A 26,530-nucleotide genomic window follows, 5' to 3' on the forward strand; every position below is an offset into this window, starting at 1 on the left:
ACTTCGACAAACTAATTATCACCCAATCATAACAGAAACAAGACAAAATAAAAGCTTTTTCTCTAAAAGTGTAACCATGCATAACCCAAACAAGTAAGATAATGTAGTTTTTAAACATAAGCAGATTGATTATTGTTTGCTTGTCAATTAGATTGTGGTTTTTATTTACGAATTTAGACGTGAATACGATGTATCAGCATGGATGAAGACAAAAAAGATGATGGTATTGATTCAGCTAACGTAGTATCGAAATTAATCACCTATGGGATGATCTCTGGATGAATTTTAACCTATCACATCACATCATATTTAAAGTATGTTAGCCTTATCTTCATTTGTATGTATTGGAATGTATTCCTTCAAGACATCTAATCAATAAAGTATTTTTAGGTTAACATTTAATTAAATTTTTTTTATCAAATTATAATATGTTGTCATCTTTTAGAAAAATCAATAGTTAAGATTCTTTAATTGGAAACACATCTAAAAGCACTGCAATTTGTTGCAGCCAACCATCTAAATTTTAGAAAGAACAAAGTAACAAAACAAAAAGTTTCAAATTATTTGGAAAACTTTCAATTCCAACAAAAAAGAAAAAAAAAAAAAACAAAAACAAAAGTTTAGGATAAAAACGTCATATCTTTTTAGATACATTAATTTAAATAATCATCATAAAAATAGATTTTTAAAAATTGTTATATAAGAGATCAATATTGAAAAAAGAAAGATGAACAAAAAAAAGTTACACTATTTCAATTTCCCTTTAATTTAATTTCAAACTTTTGTTGATAGCTGGTTTTCTTTTTTAAAAATAATGTCTTGTCCATAAATAGAAATACTTTTTTTTTTGACAAATATGAAAAGTAATAATTGAATATATTTAATTTGACTAATTCACCTAGTTTGACTAATTCGCAAATTTTTCTTAATTAATTTAGAACTACTATATAGTTAGTACATAAAGTCAGAGATAGGTCTATAACTTGTGTTGAAACATTTGCGATTAATAATGTTGATTAATTATGATCAATAAGTTAGATGATCCAATAGGAAAGGTAATTAATTTCTTAGCTAATATTATATCTAAGGTGAATCATTTGTATAATGTCTATTTTATTCGCATGTTTTCTCAATTAAATGAGATGTGAATAACTTTTTTATTATTATTATTTGTATTGTTATTAATAAAAATTATACAAATGATTATTGGTAATCAAACCGACCCATATTCTTCATTGTCATCGTCGAAATATGGAAAAATTATCAAAATTGAACATTTAACAAAATATTTACCCGTCATAAAAAAATTAATCAAGTGTAATAAATTTTGTTTTTTAATAGTTTTATTCTACGAAGTGTAAATAATTTACCAATTTTTTCTATTTTTGAAAAAATCCCTAATAATATAGTCAATGAATTTGAATGTAGACTTAAACTTTATTTGTTGTTTGTTGATTATAAATTTTTTAAAAAATTAAAATAACGTATTTAGATCATTTACGTAAATATAACATTTTGTTCACTAAAGTAAAAAAAATGAAAATAAATCTAAATTGTTAAAAGAAAAAAGAAAAAGCAAACGGGTGACTCAACCCGACCCAACTCGAAAATTATGGATTGGGTTGGGTTAATTCTTGCACATTGAAATGATAGGGTTCGATTTTACAATAGACTAACTTATTGATAATCTTAATCAACTTATATACCTCCACATAATAGTCTATCGACATAACCTATGATAAACTACAATAAGCTATTTTACGTTTATTATGTTTTTTTATAGATATATATATTAGTTTATTACCATTTGTCGTAAATAAACTACGAGATTTTATAATATTTTATAAATATTTTAATTCATTTTTAGCTGTAAAACCATGAAAAGTAAATTAAAAGTAAAAAAAAAAAGGAAACGAATGAGATAATTACAAAAGAAAATGAAGAAATAAAAAAAATTGATCAAATATTAAAACTTAATTAAAAAAAATCAAGATAATGAACTTTTGTTTTTAGTTTTTTTTTTAATAAAGTCTAAATAGTTTGTTGTTTTTTTATTATTTTTAAGAAATTTGATACAAAAATTATTTAAGTGAATAAAAAAAGATATTATTAATTAAATTTTGTGTCAGGAAGTGATATTTTACGAAATTTCTGGTCCGTATTGAAAAATGAAAAATCCCATTAATTCACTGCACGGTGTAGACGGCCGCTTAGGTTCGTGGTAGAGTCGTGAGCGGCGGAGACCGGCCCTGAAAACGGAGTCCGGTTAATCCGTTTTCCGTTCAATTCCAACCTTCGAATCAATCCCAACCCTAAACCCAAATCCGTAACCACCAGTTCAAAATCCCTTTTCAGAAATGAACAGTCAAGAACATCCCCAATCCTTCCTCAATTACTGGGGCAACATCCCCGAAGAAGATTATTTCACATCTCAACGAATCAAAGCCTCCAAGTCCTTCTACACTTCCCCTCGCGGTCTCAAGCTCTTCACTCGTTCATGGCTTCCTCTTCCTCCGACCCCTCCTCGCGCTCTCATCTTCATGGTCCATGGCTATGGCAACAACATCAGCTGGACCTTCCAAGCCACTTCCATCTTCCTTGCTCAGATGGGTTTCGCTTGTTTTGCTCTTGACCTTGAAGGCCATGGCAGATCTCAAGGTCTCAAGGCTTTCGTTCCCAATGTTGACTCTGTCGTTCACGATTGTCTCTCCTTCTTCAATTTCCTCAAACTCGACCCCCAATTTCAAGGTCTACCCTGTTTCCTCTACGGTGAGTCAATGGGCGGTGCGATTTGTTTGATGATTCATTTCGCTGATCCAAAAGGGTTTGATGGTGCTGTTCTCGTCGCACCCATGTGTAAAATCTCTGATAATGTGAAACCCCATTGGCCGATTCCTCAATTTCTTACGGCGGTTGCGAAATTTCTTCCCACTTTGGCGATTGTTCCGACGGCGGATTTGTTGGATAAATCGGTGAAGGTGGAAGAGAAGAAGATTGTGGCGGAGATGAATCCGATGAGGTATAGAGGAAAACCCAGATTAGGAACTGTCGTGGAGCTTCTTAGAGTGACAGAGCACTTGAGTCAAAGGTTGAAGGATGTGAGTTTGCCATTCATCGTCCTCCATGGAAATGCGGATGTAGTTACAGATCCGGATGTGAGCAAGACTTTGTACGAAGAAGCGAAGAGTGAGGACAAAACGATTAAGATTTATGAAGGAATGATGCATTCTATGTTGTATGGGGAAACTGATGAGAATGTAGAAATTGTTCGAAACGATATTCTTCGTTGGTTGAATGAAAGATGCAGAACAGGATAAATGTTGATGCTGATGATGATGATTGGAATTAGTTGCATTAGTGCATTTGAAATTGTTTGGTTATTTGAATTATGTAATACTTTTTTGGGTTTTGTGCATATCCATAGTTCTTTTGCTTGTGGTTTTGATAAAAGGAGATTTTTTTTTTTTTTTTGTTCATTCTACAATGAGTTCGATCGCTCTGCATTTTTCATTTATAACATTTTATAGAAAAGAGTCGGATGATGTGAATATAAGCACCAAAGTTCCAAAGAGAAGTGACCACTTATACCACTTAGAACAAAAATAAAGACCTCATACTAATACTAATGTAGCACCAATCAATGATACACCTATTTTGCTCACAGAAAAGATGATAAATGACATTACACCGACCAAATCTTATGCTTTAATCGATTTTATGAAAAACACCCTCCCCTAAATATCCAAAGAAAATTAGACTCAAAATGTTTTGAAAAATAAGGACCAATAAAAATTATATGGATGATCTAGGGCCGATTTTACCTAAAAATAAAATAAAAAATATAAATCTTGTTATTTTATAGCGATTGAAATGGATAGTTTTGGGTTAATAATTAGGTGCATAACGAGTGTTTGTTAATAATTAGGGAAGCAGAATAATTGGGCCTCTGGATCCGGGTAGAATAAATTGGGCCTGGTTGAGTGAATGGACCGGAATAGGACCTGTAAAGCCCAAAACCCGAATCCATTAACTAGAAGAATTTCATTTCAACTCCCGACTGTCGAAGCTGAGGGATCGCCGGAACGCCATTTATTACTTCGATTCAAAGAATTGGCAATCCACTCCGAGCAGCAAAGAATCTTGATTCATAGGATACCTTATCCTCCGAAGGTACAATTTCTTGGTGACTCTTCTGGAAAAAAAAATGAGTTTGTCCGATTTGTTGTAAGTTTTCCACTGTTCTTTTTCTTTTGTCTCTCTAAATTAAGTAGAATTAGCCTCTAATTCCTTAATCATATTTGTCTTCTGTCTTTCTACTTTTGTTGTTTTTCCGAAATTGGGAGCTTCAGATGTAGTATTTGAGAGTAACTTATGGATTTTCTCTTTTATCTTCTGTTTGTGATATTATCGATTTATGATCACACTTATCTTTTCGTTTTTTAATCTCAGATTTCTTCTAGGTGAGTTTGCGGATTTGCTTGTGTATAATCGATGGGTTTGAAGGCGGTGTACTGATGTCATTGTTCTGGATTGTGATTCGTCAATTTGCAGAGAACGAAGCGATGGTATATGACTTCAAATTCACATTATTGATTGCGTAATCTTCCTCATTCTAGTTTAGTGTTCTTTTAAGAAAGTGAATTTGAAGTTCACCACTGATGATATCCAAGGTAGGTTATAGTTTCCTATAATGGCTTTGTGTTACTTGCTCAGGCCACATCAAAGAAAGTCATTACAAGGGAAGAGTGGGAGAAGAAGCTTAACGACGTAAAGATTAGGAAAGAAGACATGAATAAATTGGTAATGAATTTCCTCGTCACTGAAGGTTATGTTGATGCAGCTGAGAAATTCCGGATGGAGTCTGGGGCTGAGCGTATCCATTAGTAGTAATCATTAGTTAATTTAGTTCTTAAGGTTCTCTCTCTATTTTTGTATCATCTATGTGGAATGCTAATTATGTGGTCTTCTGTATTTTTCCCCATTATTTGCTTCCCCTTATGGATATATAGCAGAAATAGATCTTGCAACCATAACAGATAGAATGGCCGTTAAGAAGGCAGTACAATGCGGCAATGTTGAGGATGCAATTGAGAAAGTGAATGATTTGAATCCTGAGGTTTGATTCCTCAATTTAAAACTTTATTTGGTACTTGGAATTATATGGGCAAGATCTTGAGAAATAATAGTGTAGGAAACTATGTTCTCTTTGTGAACCTGCCGTGATCATGAAAATATGAAATCAAATGTTTGTTCATTTAACTGCTGTTGGCTCTCCATGATGAATATCTTTTTGAATTGAAACAAGACTATGCACTTGGAATTTTTAGCTGATGACATGTTGTTGACCAGCTAACAATCAAAGTTCTTCACATATTTATTACCTTGCGTGCCTTTGGAATTTTCATATTTGTTGAGCTAAAATCTGGTGTGTAGTTGAGAGCTTAGACGGATAGCCATTTCCTTTAGCATCTACACATAGTATATTGCTTGATGAGTGCACATATTTGATTCATCTATTTGGGCATTATCAATGAGCCTATTCTTTTCCCTTTTTCTTGCTGAGGATGGGATTCCACTCCACTCGTGGTTTGAGCTTAAGTGATCTATTGACTCTTATTAATATAATAGAATGGGAAGTTGGATTCTCAATCATCTTATTGAAGAAATATATATATATATATATATATATATATTTGAAGAGAAAATATAGTACACATGACGCAACTGAATAAATGTCATTCATTACAATCATGCCACCTTTCTGATTAAGTCATATAGTACCTGGAACATAATTTGGCTTCGTCTTTTTGATGTTCTTTTCTCCAGTCCTTGTTATATTGCCTAAGCATTTAAAACAAACTCTCTCTTGCAGATATTGGATACAAATCCCCAATTGTTTTTCCATCTCCAACAGCAAAGATTGATAGAACTAATTCGTAATGGAAAAGTAGAAGAAGCTCTCGAATTTGCTCAGGAGGAGCTTGCGCCAAGGGGAGAAGAAAATGTATGTAGCTTTCTCTTTCCACCTGTCTGTCGTCATATTGTGGCTTTATGGTAGACCAATGAAATTGATTCTGTTTCTAAGCACTTGTTGACATGGAAATGCCATATGAATACTTTAAAAATATGGATTCCCTTCCCCCTTCACCTGCTCTCCAAATTAACCCTTGTTCTATCATCAGCAAAGCTTCTTGGAAGAATTGGAGAGAACTGTTGCTTTGCTTGCTTTTGAAGATGTTTCCAACTGTCCTGTGCGGGACCTTCTGGACATCTCTCAGCGCTTGAAGACAGCAAGTGAAGTTAATGCAGCCATCTTAACAAGTCAGAGTCATGAAAAAGGTTAAGATCTTTGCCCACCTCTTGCTTTTGCAGTACATATCATTAAAGTAGTCTCTTTCCTCAAGAAATGCTCTTTTATTTCTGCCACGTTCAAAGACACCATGGCAATGAAGTTGAACCTTTGGTTAATATTATATCTAGAGTAGAGTGCATAATTCTATAGAGAAATCCAGTGGTTTTGATCTCAACTCTAGGCTAGACAAGACAATATTTTGGAGTGAGGTGCATCAACGTGATTAAAGAAGTCAAGAACTGTCATTCGATCTTAACCACATATTTATAACCTGCAACCTGATTTACTAACGTCATCGTTTGGTGTCATTTTACAGATCCGAAACTCCCAAGCTTGTTGAAGATGTTAATGTGGGCACAAGACCAACTCGATGAGAAAGCAGCTTATCCTCGCATAAATGATTTATCGACAGCTATGCTTGAAGATCCTCCTGTTTGAGATATATCATCTCAAATGATCGATCGTACAAAGATGTCTCAACGTATTTGATTTGATACATTGTGGAAGGAAAACAAAGGAAGAAAAAAATCTTTGGTTTGATACATCTCAAATGTGTAGGTTCTGTCTAGAAATATGATCATTTGTAGTTTCCTTGGTTTTAAATTCCTTAGTTACTCTTACTGTTTGTGAAATGTTATGGTGGTTGTATACAAATAGATTGTCGAACTTCTCTGTTCTTCCAAATGTTGAATTGTGCGATATTTGCTTACTTTAATTTTGTGATGTTTCTTTCCCTTCCAAGCCCCCGCCTTCCTTTCCTCGGGGATAAATGAATATTTAGGAAAATTTTGTACATTTGGTAGGAGAAAGTTAAATTTAGTCTTTATGAATTTATATTTAGAATTTAATCGCCTAAATTATAACTGAAAATTAAAACTTAGTACATAGTTTAATAAATCCTCAAAAAACAATACCTATGATTAGATATTGAGCTATTTATGATGGTATTTTCACGAATACTAAACTCCAACTTTTCAGGTACTAAATTTGCAATTTGACTTCAAAAAGAAATTGGACTAAATTATAATAAACTATATATTGTACTTGGTACTTTGTTTCATAACTGTCTAGCAAAATTATAGAATCTTGAATGTAAAGTTAATAACTAAATAGTAATATTTATTGTGGCTTATTCAGACTCATGATTTTTCTTCAACATTTACTCCATTGTTAAAGGTAATATAGTGACTTATTTGTTGAATTGTTTATTGAATTTTAACTGGTTATCATCTCAATGTTAATGCTTTACTTTAAATGAACTAAAAAACCAAAGATAAAATAATAGAAGTACAACCAAAATCCTTTCCATCTAGGCAGTGAAATGAAAAACCAAGTAGACAAAGAAACAAAACAGTGAGGAAATAAAAAAAATATATACAATCGTTACTCAGATTTCACCCAAAGAACATAAACCCACATAGCAGAATTGTAAACATTGCCACAATATTGAACTTCAAACTTGTATGCTTCAACATTATCTTCCCTGATTTTGCTGTGGCCGTCATCAAAATTAAGAGCATAGCTACTCGGATCATACTGAAACTTCAGTTGCCGCTTATTTCCATTCTTAATCGCCTTCTTTAAAGCCGCCTTCATCTTCCAAAACAAACTCCTACATCGCTTTTTACCATACGCATTCATCCGCTCCAAGCTTCTACTGCCCTCCATTTTCATCGCACCTGCCCACAACCTGTTTGATAAAATTCCCCAACCAAATGCTCCCAAATTTTCTCGACTGCTAGTTAGCTAGACCAACACAGGAGACAAATGGGTGTCATACATGAGAAGAAACACTCCCTTATACAGCTTGAATCGGAGGAGAAGATGCTGCATATATATGTGTGAGTGTGTTGACTGTTAAGTGAAAAGGGGTTGGAGTTTTTGAAGAATGTGAGAAGAGTAGGGCGCAAGATTGAGGGGAAAAAGGAATGGAGAATTTAAGTTGAAAGGGTGGGTGGTGTTAGTGTACATTGGGAGGCTAAAATTCTAAGATGAAGGAAGGGAGAGGTGGGAAAAAAGGAGGGGATGGTTGGCGCAGGGGAGGGGACAGTTGGGCAGAGAGCCTATCTCTCTCTCAAATGTCGTATCACTATCAGAATTTGTTGCTGGCTGCTGTGGAATAAAGCACTTCTTTGAAACGGTAATTCCTAAGCCATTATAATAGGAAAAACTTCTTTTTTAATTACCATTTTAGAATCCTAACTGTCTACACCGATTCTTGAGGCTTCATGACTTTCTTCTTCTTTCTTTTTACTGACTTTGGGCAATTTAGGCCACATTTAGGTTACTATCAATTGTATTAATTACAATTACAGATTAGGTAGACTAGTGTATTGTCTTTTTTTAAACCATTTTTCAGAATTTGCCTCTATTATCGTGGAATCGTTTTGGTTATGGATGAGACTTCTATGAAAGTTATTTTATAGGTAAGAGGTAACATGGTTATTAATGTCTTTGATGATTAAAAAAAGCAACAAAGATCCTTTTTTTCATGCTTCGTAGTAAATCATCATAAACTTGTCATCAATTATGCAATCTTGTAATGTGAATACTTGAATATAGTGTAACATTCATGTAATCTTGTAATATGGATACTTGAATATGAATATGGTGTGACATTCTTTCTAATCTTCACTAGATCAGTCGAGCATTTCTAACATCATTGTTGATGGTTGTTGCGTTCGTTATATCTCTTTTGTCTTGGACTTTTCAGCATACTAACTGTTGCTATATTTTGTCTTCTTTCTATTTTGGTAGAGAAAATCAAAATAAAATGAATTTTTTTATTTGTCGAGAGAAAGGAAGCAATTGAAGCTTTTGATGTAAAGAATTGGTGAGAAAAACTCTATATTGTTTGTAACCTAGGATAAGTAAAAAAAAATTAAAATATCTATAATTTTGAAATGTTATTCCGTATATTGTAAATGAGGCATGAACACTGTTTTAGGTATGAGCTAATAACTGTTATAGATCCCATTATTTAAAGTGTTCCATTTAGCTCTCAAGTTATTGGAGGTTGACATGTAAATATTAATACCATTAGAATTAATTTGACATTCTGAATGAAAAATAACCTAGTTTAGGGATGTGTCATATATAACTCATCCAACACTATTGGTTTTTAAGCCTATTACAATAAATTGCTCTAAGCACAAGTTCAAAATAGATATAGGATTATAAGCTTTGTTTATAGAATTAAAATGAGTAGACCTCATATTTATTCCCTATAGTTCTCATCTCTTGATGAAGTGAAGATGAATCTATCATGATCTTCTTAAAATGTTTTTAGAAACCTCACTCATTTGAAACTTACTGCTATATATATAGTTAGATTCCATTTTTCTATCTGAAATGATTATTGAGGAGACTTCAGCTTATAACAAACTAAACAGAATCATATACCTTATACATAAATTTGCTACCATGTGTGCATTTATTAGGGGGGAGAATGAGAAAGAGTTGTTATATATATATATATATATATATATATAAGGTATTAATAGTGGGTAGCAAGGCAATATTCCCAATCTTAAATTTCATTTTTGGCATCCCAAAGTGGGAGTGGTAGTTCACATTGAATTGAATAAAAGGGTGAGGGGTTGGAATTCAGTGTCCCTACAGACAAGAGCTAGCAGCAATAAATGACCTAAGAGGTGGCTCCTCATTCATCAATCAATATCAAAACACATACCCAATTTCTTTGATTTTCTTTCTTTCTCTCTTTCTTTCTTTCTTTCTTTCTTTCATTTTTTTCTTCTTTTCAATCCTTACTGTTTTGTTTTGTCTCTAACTAAAGTCAATATGAACCATTCGGAATTCAATCACACATAGCCTTTGTGGGGCTTGTATATTATTATGCATGTCATACCCTTTTCACCTTCTTTTCTTCTCTTGTCTTCTTCTTCACCTTTCTAATTCATATCTTTGCTCTTTACTTTTTTCTGTACTGCTCCCTTGATTTTACCTTCAATAATATATCAAATATTTTTAACTTTTGCTTCACTTGCTAGCTGCTGATGTTAATGCAATCGGAACTTCCACTCTTTAGCTTAGGTAGATTATGAAAATTTTCATAAACAAGAGCAGAGATGTGAGAGACTTTCTAGGTGAAATGATGATGTGAAAATGGAATTCATCTTCTTTCCAAAACATTAAATTAAACCTCTTTTTAAATACACCAATACTAGCACGTGCATAGTATGAGAGTTCAAGAATAAAATAATTAAAATACAATAAAAATCTGTTAAAGTACATATACTACTGTAGTTAGAAATCAATATATAAAAATCAATAGAACTTGGGTTCAAAATGGCCAAGTTTAAGAATGGATAATAACATATCATTGTAGAGATATAATTATCTTAACGTTGGTATCAGATTATGCTCTAAAATTTAGTCGTATAGGTAAAAAAAGTCTAGTGTTGAAGAGTATGTCGTGAGCTACAATAATTGGGCATGAAGAGATCTACGTTTAAGCTTAATTGGATTAGCAATTTTTTGAGAAAAAGTGGTGGATGATAAGAACTATTTCAGCGTTGGGATTGTTAGGAAATGGGAATGCAATCACTAAGAGGACTAAAAAGACAAAATAGCCTTCAATAGAAAAATCACAACAAATCCACTAGCATCGTGTAATATATGCATAACCAAAAGTGAAATCGTCATAGTTTGTAGTCAAAGTTGATGTATATGATACGATTCAAACTTTCACTCACTTTATTTTACAAGTTATTTTTCCATTCGTTTAATTATTGATATTAATGATAATAAAATTCTTTTTTGGTGTAACCTTTTTCTTTGATTTTTTTTTTCAAACATAAGTCGTCTGGTTAAAAATTTTCTTGGAATCATTAATGATAAAGCTCTTCTAAAATAAGGTTTAGTTTTTCGATCTTTGTATATCTAATAATTTTAAGGAGAAATTGCAAACATAACAATCTGACTCAAAATATTATTTCCATAAGTTTAACAAAGTTTATATCCAACTTTCGAAGTCTATTTTGATAGATTACATTAGTGATAGGAGGCTATCGGGATAGATTTTTCTCATGATATATATTTGCAATTATTTGAAAGTGATATCTATTTCAATTATTTTTTATTAAAAAAACAAATGAAAAAAAAAGTGAAATCTGACAGTTACTGGGTCATGGGGTATCTCTACAAAAGTGGCCCAATTGGAAGGCCCATTGATGTCTACTGCGATAGAAGACTTCATATGGACCATTCGCAGGTTTTATTCTCAATCCAATTGGACCAATTGGACCAAATTGGACCATTTCTAGGCTGTCTTATACAAGAGCTTTACCTGTCTTTCAAAAATTCAACTTAATCAATACTAAATCATGACATGAGTTTAATAATCTTTAAAAGAATGATAATTGATCATCCAAAATAATATATATATGGTCTTGTTTGATAATAAGTTTGAATCAAATTTGGATAACACCTTCAAATCAAAACAAATAAGAGAGAGTAACATTCAAACACTTTTCGAGATCCAAAAAACGTCCTTAAAGGAAGCCATGGTTATAAAGGAACGAGTCGGTTTGTTCACCTCTTGATAGATGTGACAAAAATGTACAATATTGACATTATTTCCAACAAATAGAATATCTTCAATAAGAATCTCAATCTCACCTAAACAAACATCCACTCTATTAAGAAGTTTAACTACTTCTAGCACATATGATTCACTTTAGTGGGAAGTTGTTGAAGCTTATTCGTGGAAGTAATATTTATATAAGCTTAAATTTTAAAAAACAAAAATAAAAAATCAAATGATTTTCGAACACTATCTTTATTTTTAGCTCTCTATTCTAAATTTTAAGTTACACCTATTACTTCTTTAATACATATAGTTTTTATATCGTTTGAATTTTTAGTCAAAATCAATTGTAAAAAAGGGTTTTTGAAAACTAACCAATATAGTTCTTTTAGAAACAATTGATTTACAATTCAAAGATAAAACAATTGTGGGTGAATTTCGAACTGACGAAATAGACCAAAGGCTAAGAAAATATCCAAATAAATTTAAATAAAGTGTAGTTGGGATCAAACGTTTTTCCTACATATACATTATCATAACTTCATACGAGTCAAATTCATCTCGAGGTTATTTTCACGTGAAAGTTATGTATATTCTTATCTATATAGATTTTAGCATCAACAAAAGCATTGTAAAAAATAAAAAAGAAAAAGAAAAGAAACAGAATATTAAAAACGCTAAAAACAAAAATATAACCCTAGGAGTATTTTTAGATACTAACACAACCTACTGGGTTGAACACCTAAGGAGACATTGAGGGCATATATTATTGATAAAGTGACAATTATTATGAATTAAAGTTACGTTGATAAGAGCCAAAAGCAAATGATTTGAAAGGAAATAGAAGTAATAATAATGAAAGAAAAGAGGGCCCTTTCCAGAATTACTTAATATCCATTTGGTAGTCACTTTGTGATGCAAACAACCAAAGAAAGAGCAAAGGAGTTGTTTAAGATAAAATGGAGAGTTTTTTTTGTGTGTGCTTTCACGTGGGTTGGCTGCTGTTTGTCCCCTCAAAAGTCACACATTTCCTTTAAATATTATGCCTTCCCTTCATCCACATTCATATAGCCCCCCTTCTTTTTCATACTCTTTTCATATACGTTTATGATCAGGGGATTGAATTAGTAATTGATTGGGATGAGATTGTTTTTGGGAAAATGCAAGATTGTGATGAAAATCTTTTTTTAACTTTAAAAAAAAAATTAACACGTCCTTTTATTATTTGATGATATTATTGATCACTAGGAGAAGTTTGTTAGATTGAAAATTATGTATGGTATAAGTCATTTTAGACCAAGAGTCACATACTTGAAAAAGAATAACACATTAGGGTAAATTTGGAATAACATTAATTATATGAAGGCCAAAAAAAGTCTAGAGAATAAGAGACCAGAAAAAAAGGAGAAAGTTTGGTCAATCGGTTCAATATGCCCATCTTGACCAAAGAGGCCAATCTAGATCGAGACTAATCTTCTCCTAGCTTCATAGGAATTCACTTGCTATGCATCACGATCTTTACATTTGGTTGACTTGAATTTGCATCTCTAATTTTTTTTTTTCTGAAATAGGACCCCTAAAGTTTATCTCTTTATTAATAAGACATCATAGTTACACAAAAGGTAAATTATTCTTCTTACTTCTAGCTTGTTATGACTTTTTGCTAAATATTGACTTAAACATCAAAGGTGTTGTTGCAAACACCATAGTGATTTTCTTTTCCTTTTGTCTTTTTAGTTGGAATCTTCATGTCCAAACTAACCATATCCACAATAATGTCTTGGAGATACAATTGAAACTTCCAAACAAAATTAATGTTACAAAATTCATAGAATTTTAAATATATATATATATATATGAGTTGTGGGTGAAAAGTAAGAAAAGCAAAGAATTGTCCTTTTATATGAAAGTGTATAGAGATTGAGAAATGAGTGGTGTAAAAAATTTAAGACCAAATTGAATGGTCCTACTTCCTAATCAATTCATCCTCCTACTTTATTATGAAATGAAAAGCATATATATATATATATATATATAAACATAGGATCCAAGGAGAGCATTCAAAATAAGGATAAAAACATACAAGGTTTTTAATATATATCATTTTATTCATGTAATTTTATGTTTGTTTATAGATAACTTTTCTCAACCATTCTTTTTAAATTGTGAAAATATTTTTATCCTATTTATTAGTCTTATTTATAAAATTTTTAGGTTTAAACATTGGACATTCAAATAAGCTTTTATCATCTGTGTTTTTTTTATAAAAAAAAATTGTCCAAACAAAGATAAAAAAAAAATTCTTTCATTTTTTTCTTCTTTCTCTATAATACTCGGAAGAATGTTTGAGGCAATAAACTAATTATTATAGTCTTAGGTTATTATGGTTGAATTATGTAGATTATGTTCACATGAATTATAATATAATATGTATATGTTGGATAAAACTATTTTAGTTTGAGAAGGAAATAATAAACACCATGACAAAAAAATTGATGAAATTAAAATAGTAAATACTACAACAATTAATTGTAGACTTTTAAATAGAACGATATGGTTATTTTTTTATGTTAAGATAGTTATATCAATGTTCCCTACACGCCCTTTAACAAAATAATAATAAAGTGGAAATATGATGTTTTAAGTTGAGGAGAAAGAAATAAGATTTAGTTATAGATTCTATAATATCCCATTGTGTAATCACTGTAATGTATAATAGCTTTCGTACGGATTTTCCTACCCATTTGTTTTGGATTTGATAGGCTATTCTTTTTAGGTGCTTTTTCTATTTGACTCATCATCATATGCTTCCTTTCTTGCCTCCCTCACTAATATTTCCCTTTACAAAATTAAATTCTATCCAAACCCAAAAACCATAGTTTATATTAAAAAGTCATTATACGTTACTAATAGGTATATTTTATAGTAATATTTAATCCATAAAGTTGGTGTTTTTTTAATTCATAAAGTTTGTATTATTGAGCCAAACAAAATTGTCAAATCTTTATTTTTAAAAAAAGAAAAAAGAAAAGGAAAAGGAAAAGTGAAAGGAAAGTGTCAATTCTAATTTTCCACCGCTACTTTTTAATTATTCTTAAAAGAGGAAAGGGATTTTCCAAAATAGATTAAAAACTTACGAGCAAGATGGTCTTCATACCTACCTATTATAATATGGGAAGAATACCATTTCTTTTTATTGATTGATTGTAGATTTAGGCTTCATTTAGTTTTTACTTTTTAGGTTCCAACATGTTATGATTTATACCTCAATTTTGAATTCTTTTCTAGATCACGAAATAGTGCATTTCTAATTTGTTTCAATTTGATTATCGATATTTTATTAAATACTCATTTTCAATTAAAAAAATCAATCTTTTTTAGTACGTCAATTATGACGATGGAGGATTAAACCTTTAACGTCTAAGAAAAATGATTCTATTAAATAATTGTTGAGTTAAAATCGACTTTGACTAAAACATTTAGACTAACTATAATTCTCCTAATTTATCGTATTACTTAAATTAATTAAAAACTTCTTCTTCTTCTTTTTTTTTCACTCATCTTTAATTAGTTAATTAATCGAATTGGTAAAAATTCGAGAAGTAAAAATGTAAAAATATTAATCCTAAATTCTAAAATGAGCATCATTTGAAGCCTAAAAAATAAAGTATAAAAATATAAAAATCTAAAATTTTGAAATGTAGGAAGCAAATAAAAGTTATACTCAAAACTTATAACATTTTACTTCCAAACATAGATTATTTTTAACATTACAGAAAGTAAAACTAAATCCACTCAAGAAATACACCTAGAGTATTATTTTGAGATAATTACAAATATAACAATTATATTCAAAATAATTAAGTATATAATAATATTTTAAAAAAATTATAAACGTAACAAAATCTGTCAAAAGTCTATCAGTGATAAAAATTTATCACTGATAAATCATATTGCAAATATTGGTCTCACTAATAAATTATAAGAATCTATTAGCGATAGAAGTCTAATAAACTTTACCATATTTATAATTTTTTTAAAAATATTACTATAAAATTAATTATTATTCCTGAAATGGTTAGGGAGGTTAATTAAATTAGGTAACTAAAGTTATAGAAGTGATTAAGATAAAGGAGCATATCTAAGGTGGGCCAGGGAAGGGGGATTGAATGGGGCCCAAGGAAGGCTTTTCGTACACTCAAAGTGAAATGGAGTAAGCCCATAGGTCAATAGGGCTGCTCCTTCTAGGGAGCCCAATTCCGTAACATCTAGCCCTGCTGTGGCCCCATCTCATCAAAACCATGGAAATATAAAACCCTTTACTGTCTCTCACTCCCCATGCATCCATACAATATATTAATGCAAAAAATAAAAGTTCACCATAACCACACCCTCCAATCATTATTATTCACCTCATTTCCCATCTCCCCCTTTATTCACCATCTCTATCAAACCTCCAATACTATTTTCATATGTACGATAAAAAAAAACAAAAAAAAAACATTAAATTTAATATTAATTGCTCAAAATAAGTGGGAACTCCTCCTTTGGGTACCAAAAGAAAAAGGAGCAAACTTAGATATACTTTATCCATGATTAAAAGTCTTGTCTATTTTGTGTTTTCACATTAAAAGATAAGAAGATAAAAAAAGAGTGTGTTTGGCTTTAGTAATGATGAGATATTATTATAAATTTTAATATAAGCTTCTTTTTAAAAAAAAAAAAAAAACTTGAAATTACATTATTGTCTCACTCAAGTTCTCAGCCCTTTTAAATCTAAATCTGCATGGCCCTTGAAGGACAACGAGGGACCAATGAGGAAAACTAAAATTAGAGGCTACTCCAACGCGCAATCACACGAGCGATGCTTCCACTCTACACGCACGCGGGGTAGTCATGGTTTAACCGGCCATGATGGAAGTTTGACGTTTGTGGCGCTTTGAGTGTGCTCAATGGTCAAGATGCATTCCAGACCACAGGGTGAGATATCTGAAGCATTGGTTTTTTTTTTCTTTTTAAAAAAAAATTTTGACCTAACAATCTCAAGAGAAGGGAATAGGATGCTCCACATGTTGAGCTTCGGTCGGAAAAGAAGGACACCACAAGTTGACATATCCGGCAGTGAAGTCCTTTTTGTGGCCCTACCGTTTGTATTTATTTATACTCATCCAAGGTGGCGGGGTTTAATTGGATGAATTAAGAAAATAGGAGAGGCTTTCGGCTTGAGCATATGACCCGACACGGCGCATGTGGGTTTGTGGGTCCGGTTTGATTGGATTCGGTCATAAAACAAGGTGGGTCGGATCTAGTGGTACTTATTTTGATTTTTCTTTAGAGAAATTGAGTTTGTGTTAGTTTGATGAGAAATGGAGGGGTAAAGTGGGAGGAAGGGCTGGGGAGGAGAGGGGGTGAGTTGTTGGGTTGGGCCCTGTGGGTGCTAATGCAACAATGAGACCGGAAAAGGCAAAATGTTGGCCCATTTTACAGCCAATCTGTTGTCCTATGGAGGAACCATTCATTTAATAATTTATTCACATTTCTTTCTTCTCAATAATGGATGTTAAAATTTACATATATGTATAAAGAGTCGGCTTCATTTCAATAATACCCATCAGTTTTCTTTAAATATATATATATATGTGTGTGCATTACTTTTTTAAACGAATTAAAAAAATATTTATAAATACCACTAAATGACTAAATTGAATTTAGTTCAAACGGTAGAGATTCGGTAAAAAAATCTACCACATAGTTTCCTTTCAGTATTATAAATTTAGTTTATAAATTAATATTAGTACACAAATAAATATTTAGAAATTTCAAGAAGTAAATTTGTAGTTTAAGTTAACCATTTTACAAAGAAGGGAGACAGACAAATATCATAATTCAAACCCAATGTTGTGGTTTTGGAAAAGTAGCCTTCTTTTTCTTCTTGTTTTTTTTTTTTTTTTTTTTCATTTTTATCCTTCAGTTATCTTCTCCGTATGGGCAAAGAGGAGGTAGATACTCTCTACAATGCAAACTGTAGCTTTGGTTTTGCAAATGGGGAAACTGTAAAATAAAAAATGGTGGAAAAGTAAAATGGAATCTGAAACTTTCAAAATTTTCAGGGCAAAAACTAAAAAGAAAACAACCATTTTTCCAAAAGCGACAATGCAATTCCAAATTCCCAAAGAAAAGCAATCCAAATTCCAAAGCCCCCTTTTCACCCTCCAGTAAACTCTCTGGAATTTTGTTGTGGATGTTAATGGTAGCCCACAGCTTCAATCTCTCTCCTCTCTCTCTCTCTCTCTCTCTCTCTCTCACTATTTGGGGCCTATATTACAAGTTCGGTACCTGCTCAAGTTTTTGATAGCAGCGAAAAGCTTTAACTAACCACTCCTAAAAACTCTTCCCTCTACTTCTTCTTCTTCCTAATTAAGCTGCCATGAGCTACAAAACCAGCTACACTCAAATGGGAAATTTCCTCTGAAACTGTACGGCTAATATGGGTGAAGAAGGCTATGGATGGTCCCCAATTGGGGCTCCTCTAGATGTCCAGAAAGAGGACCACTGGAGGCATTTCGACAACTCTGTTGATGCAGTCTCTTTTGGGTTTGTTGCTACTGCCATTCTCGTCTCAATGTTCTTGCTCATGGCCATCTTTGAAAGGTTTTTGCGACCTACTCCCACTGCTTTCTCTCACGCCGGAGGTCGGACCCACCTTGACCCTGAGGCTCAGATGGGGTTCACTGGAAAGCTTGCTCACCCATCACCCAAAGTGAGTTCTCCCAATTTGTTTCTCACATGTTTCCTCTCTGATTTTTTAGTTTTGCTGTTTTGAACCGAGTTTTCTTATCTGGACCGTTGGATTATCGGGAGGAAAACTGAAATGAATTGGGTTTAGATTTCTGATCTTGTCTCATCTATTTCTGTTGCTTCTTGCTCATTGATGCTGAATTTCTGTTCTAAGTTGTCTGTTTAAATATTTGGAATTTGTTCATTTGCGTCTCTGTTCCACATAGTTTAAAACCGAGGTTCTTTCTTCGACATTCATCTCTCTCTGTTTTTTTTTATCCAAGTTCGTGAAGTATTCAATTGAAAATGAAAATTTCTAGTCCTGGAATAGTTGAAGTGGGACATCCCATGTTCTAGGATTTATTTTATAGTATAAGTGGGACAGTGTATTCGGACCTCGTCTCTTGTGATTACTAACACACTCACGACTATGTTCAGTTTGACCCATGTTCTGAGACTTGGTATTGGAACAACATGTTATGTTTCTATCTTTTAATTTTTTTTCTAATTGCAATCTTAAGGGTTGCTTGTACTTTTATCCTTTTAGTTTCATATGCTTCAATTGGATTTGAAACTTCAAGATTACCTGGTAGTTCCCGTCTCCTTTCTGAATTCTGCAGTATTGTTTTTGAGCACTGAGTTTTATCAGCCTTATCTATCAACTTCATAAGGGTGTGTGAGGGAACAGGCTAGCGAGCATATAGTTTGTTATTTACTTTTTAGAATTCTCTTCCATTTCAAAAATAAGCAATCTCATTATCACAGGATGGTTCTATCCTCTAATTATGGATACTAGGCATGGGCCTGGTAGTTGTTCGTTTAATGGTCACTTCTTGTTTTGCCACTTTCGGTCAAGTGCTTTTGATGTTTTTCGCCCCACCAATTTACTCCTCAAGTCAATTTCAATGCCTTAATCCCACATGCTCCTTACTTCTGTCATGGCCATTTAGTCACTTCGCCTCCTTGTGTATAATTGTATAGCTGCACCAGAAAATGACCAATATGTGGACTTGATGGTAGAGTGCATCTTTGTAGGTGCAAACTTGAAATCACTTGGTATAACAAAGATTTCCATTTACTTTGTTGGGCATCCAAATGCCGAAAATACAAGTAAACATTAAATATAACTATATTGCAAAAACAATGAAGAAATACAATTGAAATTCCCACCAAAATGATCCTCACTCTCCTAAGGTGCTCCACTTCTCTTATTTATAATCAAGACACCACTAGTTAATTACCCACAATACCTGTAACTAATGTCATACTAATTTTACTCATATGCCCCTAACTAGTATTCTCACATACCTATCTATGGATAAACATCCTGCTAAAATTTTGATTTTTTTGGAAGTATTAAATATCAAACACAACCGTATAATCTTCTGGGTTGATTAGTAGCTCCAGGATTGTTATATCTCAATACAAATCTGGCATTGTTTTCTTTTTCTTATTTTTCTATTGGAATACTCTCTCTTAGCAACAAAAACACTAAACATTATTAAGGTAAGAAAAGAAAATAAAAAATATTCACCGTAGATTTCTTGTTTCGAGTGTTAAGCGGCAGTGTTATTTCTATGATGCATTCACTATGATATTGTAAGATCTCAAGACTTGCTGGTTTCTCAAAGGCTGATTCTAAGTAACAACCTCATTGGCTGCCCGTTGACAATGTGAGGAGTTTTCCATTTGTTTTGCAGAGGAAAAGCAGCAATAGCTCATGAAATTTATTGCACTGACCCTTAATCCCATAATTGACACTACGTTTTCCTGACTTGTTCTGTGAAAAATTTTGCAACGGAAGGATGTTCATTTTGTCATTTTGAACACTTTTATTTTTGTTGTATGTCACGACCTAGCAGAACATGCTCCTGTAGTACAAGTATTATGTGTCCCAGTTTGGAAGAATTGTTTGTTGATTTTTTCCGAAACAATCAGAGGATCTGATTTTATGTTTTCAAGCTTCTTTTTTCATTTTATTGTTCTGTTTGTCAGATATATTGTGCTGTTTCTTCATGCTGCTGGCTGGCTTATGATACGTTGGAGCTTGTTCTTTCCTCTTGAACTTGTTCAGTCTTTAGCTTTTTGTATCATCTGCTAGTAGAGTTGATTACTATTGCTATATATAAATTGTGTTCTTTGACAATTGTGGATGCTTTCGACAAGCTTCAGCTATCCAACATTTTTCTTTTGTTTATATGCAGATGACTGTGTATTCCTGTGGAGTTTCAGTTCTAATGCCCGGAGATCATATTCCTACATATATAGCACACCCAGCTCCTGTCCCGTGTGCCCCCGAGCGCATTCCATGGCCGCAACATCAACACAATGACATATCCTATGTCACCAACAGTTCCCATTTAACTGAAAGCTCAAGTTCCTCATGAAATCAAAGAAACCGAAGATGGAAAAGAGGTCTGTTCTGTTACAAATCTACTAGTTACGGTTGATTCAAGCAAAACTAATCTCCAAAACCCAGTAGTCAGAAAGGTACCTTAATTGAGGCTGTTTTTTCTACCATTTCCAGAGATTCTTATTCTGTACATACGTTCACCTCACAGCCCACCTTGCTTTACCTCATCTGACTACATTCCCTTCTTCAAGATAGCAAGTTTAGTTTTATGCCTTCCACAAGGTTAAGATTTCATCTCTTTTTCGGCTCTTCAAATCTGGCTTTAAGCCTCAGCAATCATATATAGAAATCTTTGTTTGTGAGGAACTGTGCAATGTTAAATGGTAGTACTCCGGTGTAGGCAAACTTCAACTGTCGTATATGAAATGCGTGCTCGTTCTTCTATTTACAACTTTTGTACTAAAATCAGTCAGAAACTTTGTTCTTGCATTGCACACTGATAATATCAAAATGGCATTGCTGTTGAAGGTTGTTTTAGGAAAAGTTACAATAAGTGCCCAAAAGTTTGGGAAATGGCAAAGTTCATAATCACACGTAGCTATTTTGTTTAATGGTTATCGAGTCCGCACTCTGAAGGAAATTCTGTCTCTGCTAAAAAGAGTCAAAAGTTCAAAACACTCCACAATAATTGATACTCCTTCAGCAAGAAAAAGACAGCATATATCACTAATATAATATACAATTCAATATTACATGAAAATGGAGCAACATAGATTGCCTCAACAGTTTAACTTCCATTTTAGATCAACTTCTGCTACAAAAGTCTACATTTCTTGTCATGGAGCTTCTCTGTATTCTCAAGCTTTGGGCTTGCTCTGTTTTTCTTTTGTCGGTTAATACACAGAAAGCAAAAGTTGTACGCAATTGTAAGAGAGTTGCTATTACCAATGCTGAAGAAAAAAAGTTGGTTGGTGATGGTGATCGATTCTTCGTCTTCACTCTTCCTCTGTTCTGAATTTTAGATCAGTCTTCAATTCAGGACTCAGCTGCTGGGCTGACTCATAATTACTTTTCTTTTCCTTTCTTTCTTTCATCCTTCCTTTTTGTCTAAACAGACGTAAGAGTGGCTCTGAACTCTGAAAATCCTGACTGTTTGTACCATAAAAAACAGTGGTCATTTAATTTCGATGACGCCCCTAATTCTTTCAAGTAAGATTAGTACTAACAATATAATTAATTTCCATTTTCGAAGATTAGTGAGTACCTCGGGAATACGATATTAAATAAGAGAGAGAGTAAAGAAATATGCAATCTTTGTGCCAGCAATGGCAAAAGATTTACTTCCGGAGAAAATAGAGACTTCTTTGCCTACCCAAACCCAACTGTGTCATACGGTCTGTTTCCTAAATTGACCTTTCAGACATTCATTATTTACAACTTACTACAATTTCCAGACCAAAAATAGGAATCACACCGTGAATGGAAGACACACAAAAACAGAGTACAAGAAATTTGAATGCCACTCGTCAGTCCAGTGAACTGGGCCGCAATGTGCGACCGGAATATTCCATTTTCATTCAGAGGAAGATGAAGCATTCCAATGAAACAAGTGGGTTATCGAGAGACTCATTTGTTGTCCGCCATTTTCCCTCTATTGTTGAGTTCCGTGTTTCCTGAGACTGCCCTGGTTCTTTCCGATAATACTCTCTTCCCGGTGTTGATTCCCTTCCCGGCGACATTCCGGACCTCCGGACAGATGGGCTTCGGCCGGCACCTGTTCTGGAGCCTCCGCCGTCGGTTCGGGTATAGGCAGGGGATCTTGACCTACGATATGCATTCTCAGTTCTATTCTGCAGGCGTGGCTCCGACCTCGGACTTCGCCTTGTGAGTCCCTGCCCCATGTCTCTGCTTTGCACTAACTTCACAGTTCCGCCACCGCCGTAAATCCGGCCAGGCGACTGATCAGATTTTCGCGTTGGCGATTTACCGACCATTCTATCCCTCTTGGGAGCCCAGTCGTCGGAGGGAGACCGGTTTTGGGGCAATTTAGCCGGAGATCTACAAATCCTCTGACGTATTTCTTCGAAATCATCCAGCTTCTCTGTCACAGTCGTAGTAGATAGAGTTTCACTAAAGCTGCAAACATCAGAAACCTCAGAAATTTCTTCAGTGGGATGAATGGGGATTCTCCCATTGACCTTACGGGAGGCAGATTCGTCGTGGTTGGACAAAAGGGTTTTGGGTTTGGGAGTTTCAGAGAGAACCTCTTTGACAGACTCTTCTTCAAGTGGAGGGGGTGCTCTGTTTGCAATGCGATTGAGTTTGGGATGGGAATAGGCAGATCTAGAATGGTGGGGTGGTGAAGAAGAAGAAGAAGAAGAAGAAGAATGCTTAGAAGTACTGACACAACAACCCATTTGGAAGGAGATGAAGAGAGAAGAAGGGATTGAAGGTCAGAGAAGGCTCAGAAACATTGCAGGGTTTGGAGGAAGAAGAAAGATGGAAAGTGGGAGATAGGAGAAAGAGAAAGGGAAGAGAAGAGAAGAAGTAAAAAAGAGAAAAAGGAGAAAGGGAGAGAGATTGGTTGGAAGAGAGTGAATTTGCATTTAGTGCGGCCCTGCTCTGATTCTGGTAATCACGTTCACAGTTCACAGTTCACAGAAAAAGGGGAGAGTTGGAGAGAGAGAGAGGGATCCTTTAAGCCTTAGATTCAACAAATTGCTTTTTATTACAATGCATATGCTCTGTTAACTTAGGATTATTCCCTCGAAAAAAAAAACTTAGAATTCAAAATTATAAACCTACTGTTAGCTCTTATTTATCTCATATTCATAATTTTTAAAATAAAATTCAAAAAATTAATCGGTAATTTATTGTTTTTTAAAGGGATTGTTTTCAAAAATAGAACAAATCGGTTAAAGACAATTTTAAAAATCGAAAAAGCTACACGTCTACAGTGTGAAATACAAAAAATATCTCATCAACATACGATTAATTGGTCCTGCACATGCGAATAATTTTTTTCTAAACGACCATGTACTATGAATAATCCTGTAGTGAACAATGGGGTAAAAATTAAACAATCGGATAATAAACTTTAAACAATAGCGAGAAAGCTTCAGACATGAATGATCATATATTATATAATCTAAACGATCATCGAATCTGTATATACAATCGTTTCCATTACTACACGAGCATTTAAAATATATTACAAGGATAGACAATCACACAGTAAAATAATATATTTTACACGATCGTGTTGACCGTGATAAACGATTATGATGATCATGGTAAACAATCATGTAGCCCAATGTAAATGATCATTAAAAACTTCAAATCTAACAATCGATCGGGTTGACCAAAATAAACGATTATGTTTATCATGAAAAACGATTGTGTTTATCATGAAAAACGATCATGTTGATTATGGTAAACAATTGTGTTAGTTATGGTAAGTAATCATATAGTCCAATGTAAATGATCATGAAAATATTCAAATGCAATGATCGTGTTGACCATGGTAAATGATCATGCTGATTATTTAAAACAATATTTAAGCTATCTTGATATTACGAGTATGAGAAAGATGAAGAAAAATATTGAAACAAACATGAAATAACTTTAAAGCATCTTGTCAAAAATAATGAAGATAAAATAAAAGATTTAACAGAGAAACATCATTTAAAAATAGATGAAAGAAAATATAGAAGGGGAGATGAATAAATTGCAAACAATAAGAATAAATCACAAAGAATAAGAAAATAAGAAATAAAAAATCGTCCCGTAATATTCACGGGCAAATATGAAACCTATGAAAATATCATGGTCTTCTATTCTTTTGTTAGACAAGCCGTAAATATTTGTTAGGTTTTGTTCTATATTTGTAAATTAACCTTTTATAAAACTGTTTTTAAAAATAATTATTACAAATACATCTTAATTGTATTTCTTGCTTTTTTTAATATAAAAACCATCAATCACGAACAAAACAGAAGTCTAAGCTTGCAAATACTACTTTTAACAATTATATTCTAGTTTCTTTAAAACATGTCTCAATTTGCATTTTATCAATGTCTAACGAACATGAATTTTGAAAATGACTAATAACCTTTTACCAATGTCACATACCATTTAGATCGCATTCTCTACTTTCTTTGTCCTTTTCTCTTACTCATGTTTGATCGTCTATCGCTAATGTGAGGATTTAAAGGAGGAACTTGAGTATGCGATCCGCTTCTAGTGCTTGACAAGAAGAAAAAGAAACATAAACAAGAGGAATTGAGGGTGAGAGAGTCGAGGGACAGCAAAAATAGCCAACTTGTATGATTTAAGTCATAGTAAATTTTATTTGATAAATGGTTAATTCCTACGTAAATTAAGTATATCATTTTATCCTAAATTTATCTCCCATCATCTTTTTTTCTTAGTTTTTGATTTATTTTGTCAAGTCAAAATTATCATAGTTCTAGGTCATCACTCAAGAGAAATAAAAAATAGTTGAGCAATGTTGATTTCAAAAGGTTATTCAGTATATTTGAGTAGTTTGTTTGTTTTTTACTTTGTCAAAATTCAATTTCTAACACATGAATAAACAAAACTCAATTAAGGAAGAGAAAAGTGTAGGATAATAATAAGACATTTAATGCATATATAATTTAGGAAAGAAGGCTACAAAAAGATGCTCTTAGCTAGTCCTTAGTAGTGGCCTACAAAGTGTATGCATAGGAAGAGGCACTTTGGGTCATCTCCATGTGCCTCATTATGCATTCATCCTGTTTTCTTTCTAATTAACATTATTCTTCCAACAAGAAGGTCAAAACAGTATTACATTAAAATTTTAAAATTAAAAAAAAAACCCCAAAAGCTTTTTTTGTTGAATTATTTTATTCAATTTTGTCAGCATTGCCAATTTCTATTGTAACATGTGTTAAGAGGGCTCATTAGATACTCTCTGTTTTTTTTAGTTAAGTTAGTAGTTGCTTCTCTCATGTATAATTGATTTTGGTTATTTTCTATTGAGGATTTGTATTAATTAATTATTTCTTTACATAATTTGCTTTTATATATATATATATGGGCATTGTGCTTTGATCATATTCCACTGATCCTTGAAATTATATTTATTGAATTCATAGTAATTATTATTGTTTCGAATAAATAATATAGTAAGATTGTAGTTAAATTAAATTGAGAATAATACTAATAAAAATGAAGAAGGAAAAGAATAAAACAGAACAACTTTACGCAAAAACAACCCTAAACAAAATTAGGGTAAAAACCATAAGTAAATATAGAAGAATTTATTATGAAAACAGGAGTTTCAAATTTTCTTTTCTATTAAATGCAAAGTCACGTTGTAAGGAGAAATTCTCTCTATTTCACACATGATTCACTTGTGTTAGAGATTTTGGGATTATGTAGTAATCATGAGTCTTCACCTATTTATAGTCCAAAGATACTTAATCATCAAGCAAATCTAACAACTCTCATTATTCTA

At 32.8% G+C, this 26,530-nt stretch overlaps 4 protein-coding genes across 5 annotated transcripts; 3 read left to right on the plus strand and 1 right to left on the minus strand.

Moving 5' to 3' along the window:
• The first annotated feature begins 2,110 nt into the window (after positions 1–2,110).
• LOC103486137 (caffeoylshikimate esterase) lies at positions 2,111–3,466 on the plus strand. Its single transcript, XM_008444000.3, has one exon. The coding sequence runs from the start codon at positions 2,358–2,360 to the stop codon at positions 3,315–3,317; it is 960 nt and encodes a 319-aa protein (XP_008442222.1). The 5' UTR covers positions 2,111–2,357; the 3' UTR covers positions 3,318–3,466.
• A 549-nt stretch (positions 3,467–4,015) lies between these two features.
• LOC103486111 (protein GID8 homolog) lies at positions 4,016–7,067 on the plus strand. Of its 2 annotated transcripts, none has more exons than XM_008443959.3 (7): positions 4,016–4,170; positions 4,450–4,565; positions 4,714–4,873; positions 5,010–5,116; positions 5,873–6,004; positions 6,183–6,339; positions 6,669–7,067. In XM_008443959.3, the coding sequence occupies exons 2-7, from the start codon at positions 4,515–4,517 to the stop codon at positions 6,788–6,790; spliced, it is 729 nt and encodes a 242-aa protein (XP_008442181.1). In that variant the 5' UTR covers positions 4,016–4,170; positions 4,450–4,514; the 3' UTR covers positions 6,791–7,067. The 2 variants fall into 2 exon arrangements, with proteins under 2 accessions (XP_008442181.1, XP_008442188.1); XM_008443966.3 differs by having other exon boundaries at positions 4,060–4,224.
• A 10,883-nt stretch (positions 7,068–17,950) lies between these two features.
• On the plus strand, positions 17,951–21,481 carry LOC103486098 (uncharacterized). The gene is made up of 2 exons (XM_008443943.3): positions 17,951–18,660; positions 20,882–21,481. Exons 1-2 carry the CDS (start codon positions 18,388–18,390, stop codon positions 21,062–21,064), a joined length of 456 nt encoding a protein of 151 aa, XP_008442165.1. The 5' UTR covers positions 17,951–18,387; the 3' UTR covers positions 21,065–21,481.
• A 237-nt stretch (positions 21,482–21,718) lies between these two features.
• On the minus strand, positions 21,719–23,790 carry LOC103486105 (uncharacterized). The gene is made up of 2 exons (XM_051079899.1): positions 22,295–23,790; positions 21,719–22,179 (listed from the first exon to the last, which is right to left on the minus strand). Exon 1 carries the CDS (start codon positions 23,445–23,447, stop codon positions 22,608–22,610), a length of 840 nt encoding a protein of 279 aa, XP_050935856.1. The 5' UTR covers positions 23,448–23,790; the 3' UTR covers positions 21,719–22,179; positions 22,295–22,607.
• Positions 23,791–26,530: the final 2,740 nt, after the last annotated feature.

The sequence above is a fragment of the Cucumis melo genome, chromosome 12 (genome assembly GCF_025177605.1).
Source record: "Cucumis melo cultivar AY chromosome 12, USDA_Cmelo_AY_1.0, whole genome shotgun sequence".
NCBI lineage: Eukaryota > Viridiplantae > Streptophyta > Magnoliopsida > Cucurbitales > Cucurbitaceae > Cucumis > Cucumis melo.

Bases quoted from the DNA above. Each gene is read 5' to 3' on its own strand.
- LOC103486137 (XM_008444000.3), top strand. From the start codon at position 2,358: ATGAACAGTCAAGAACATCCCCAATCCTTCCTCAATTACTGGGGCAAC.
- LOC103486098 (XM_008443943.3), top strand. From the start codon at position 18,388: ATGGGTGAAGAAGGCTATGGATGGTCCCCAATTGGGGCTCCTCTAGAT. The intron at 18,661-20,881 runs GTGAGTTCTCCC...GTTTATATGCAG, and splicing joins TTGCTCACCCATCACCCAAA to ATGACTGTGTATTCCTGTGG.
- LOC103486111 (XM_008443959.3), top strand. From the start codon at position 4,515: ATGTCATTGTTCTGGATTGTGATTCGTCAATTTGCAGAGAACGAAGCG. The intron at 4,874-5,009 runs GTATCCATTAGT...ATGGATATATAG, and splicing joins GATGGAGTCTGGGGCTGAGC to CAGAAATAGATCTTGCAACC. The intron at 6,005-6,182 runs GTATGTAGCTTT...TTCTATCATCAG, and splicing joins CGCCAAGGGGAGAAGAAAAT to CAAAGCTTCTTGGAAGAATT.
- LOC103486105 (XM_051079899.1), bottom strand. From the start codon at position 23,447: ATGGGTTGTTGTGTCAGTACTTCTAAGCATTCTTCTTCTTCTTCTTCT.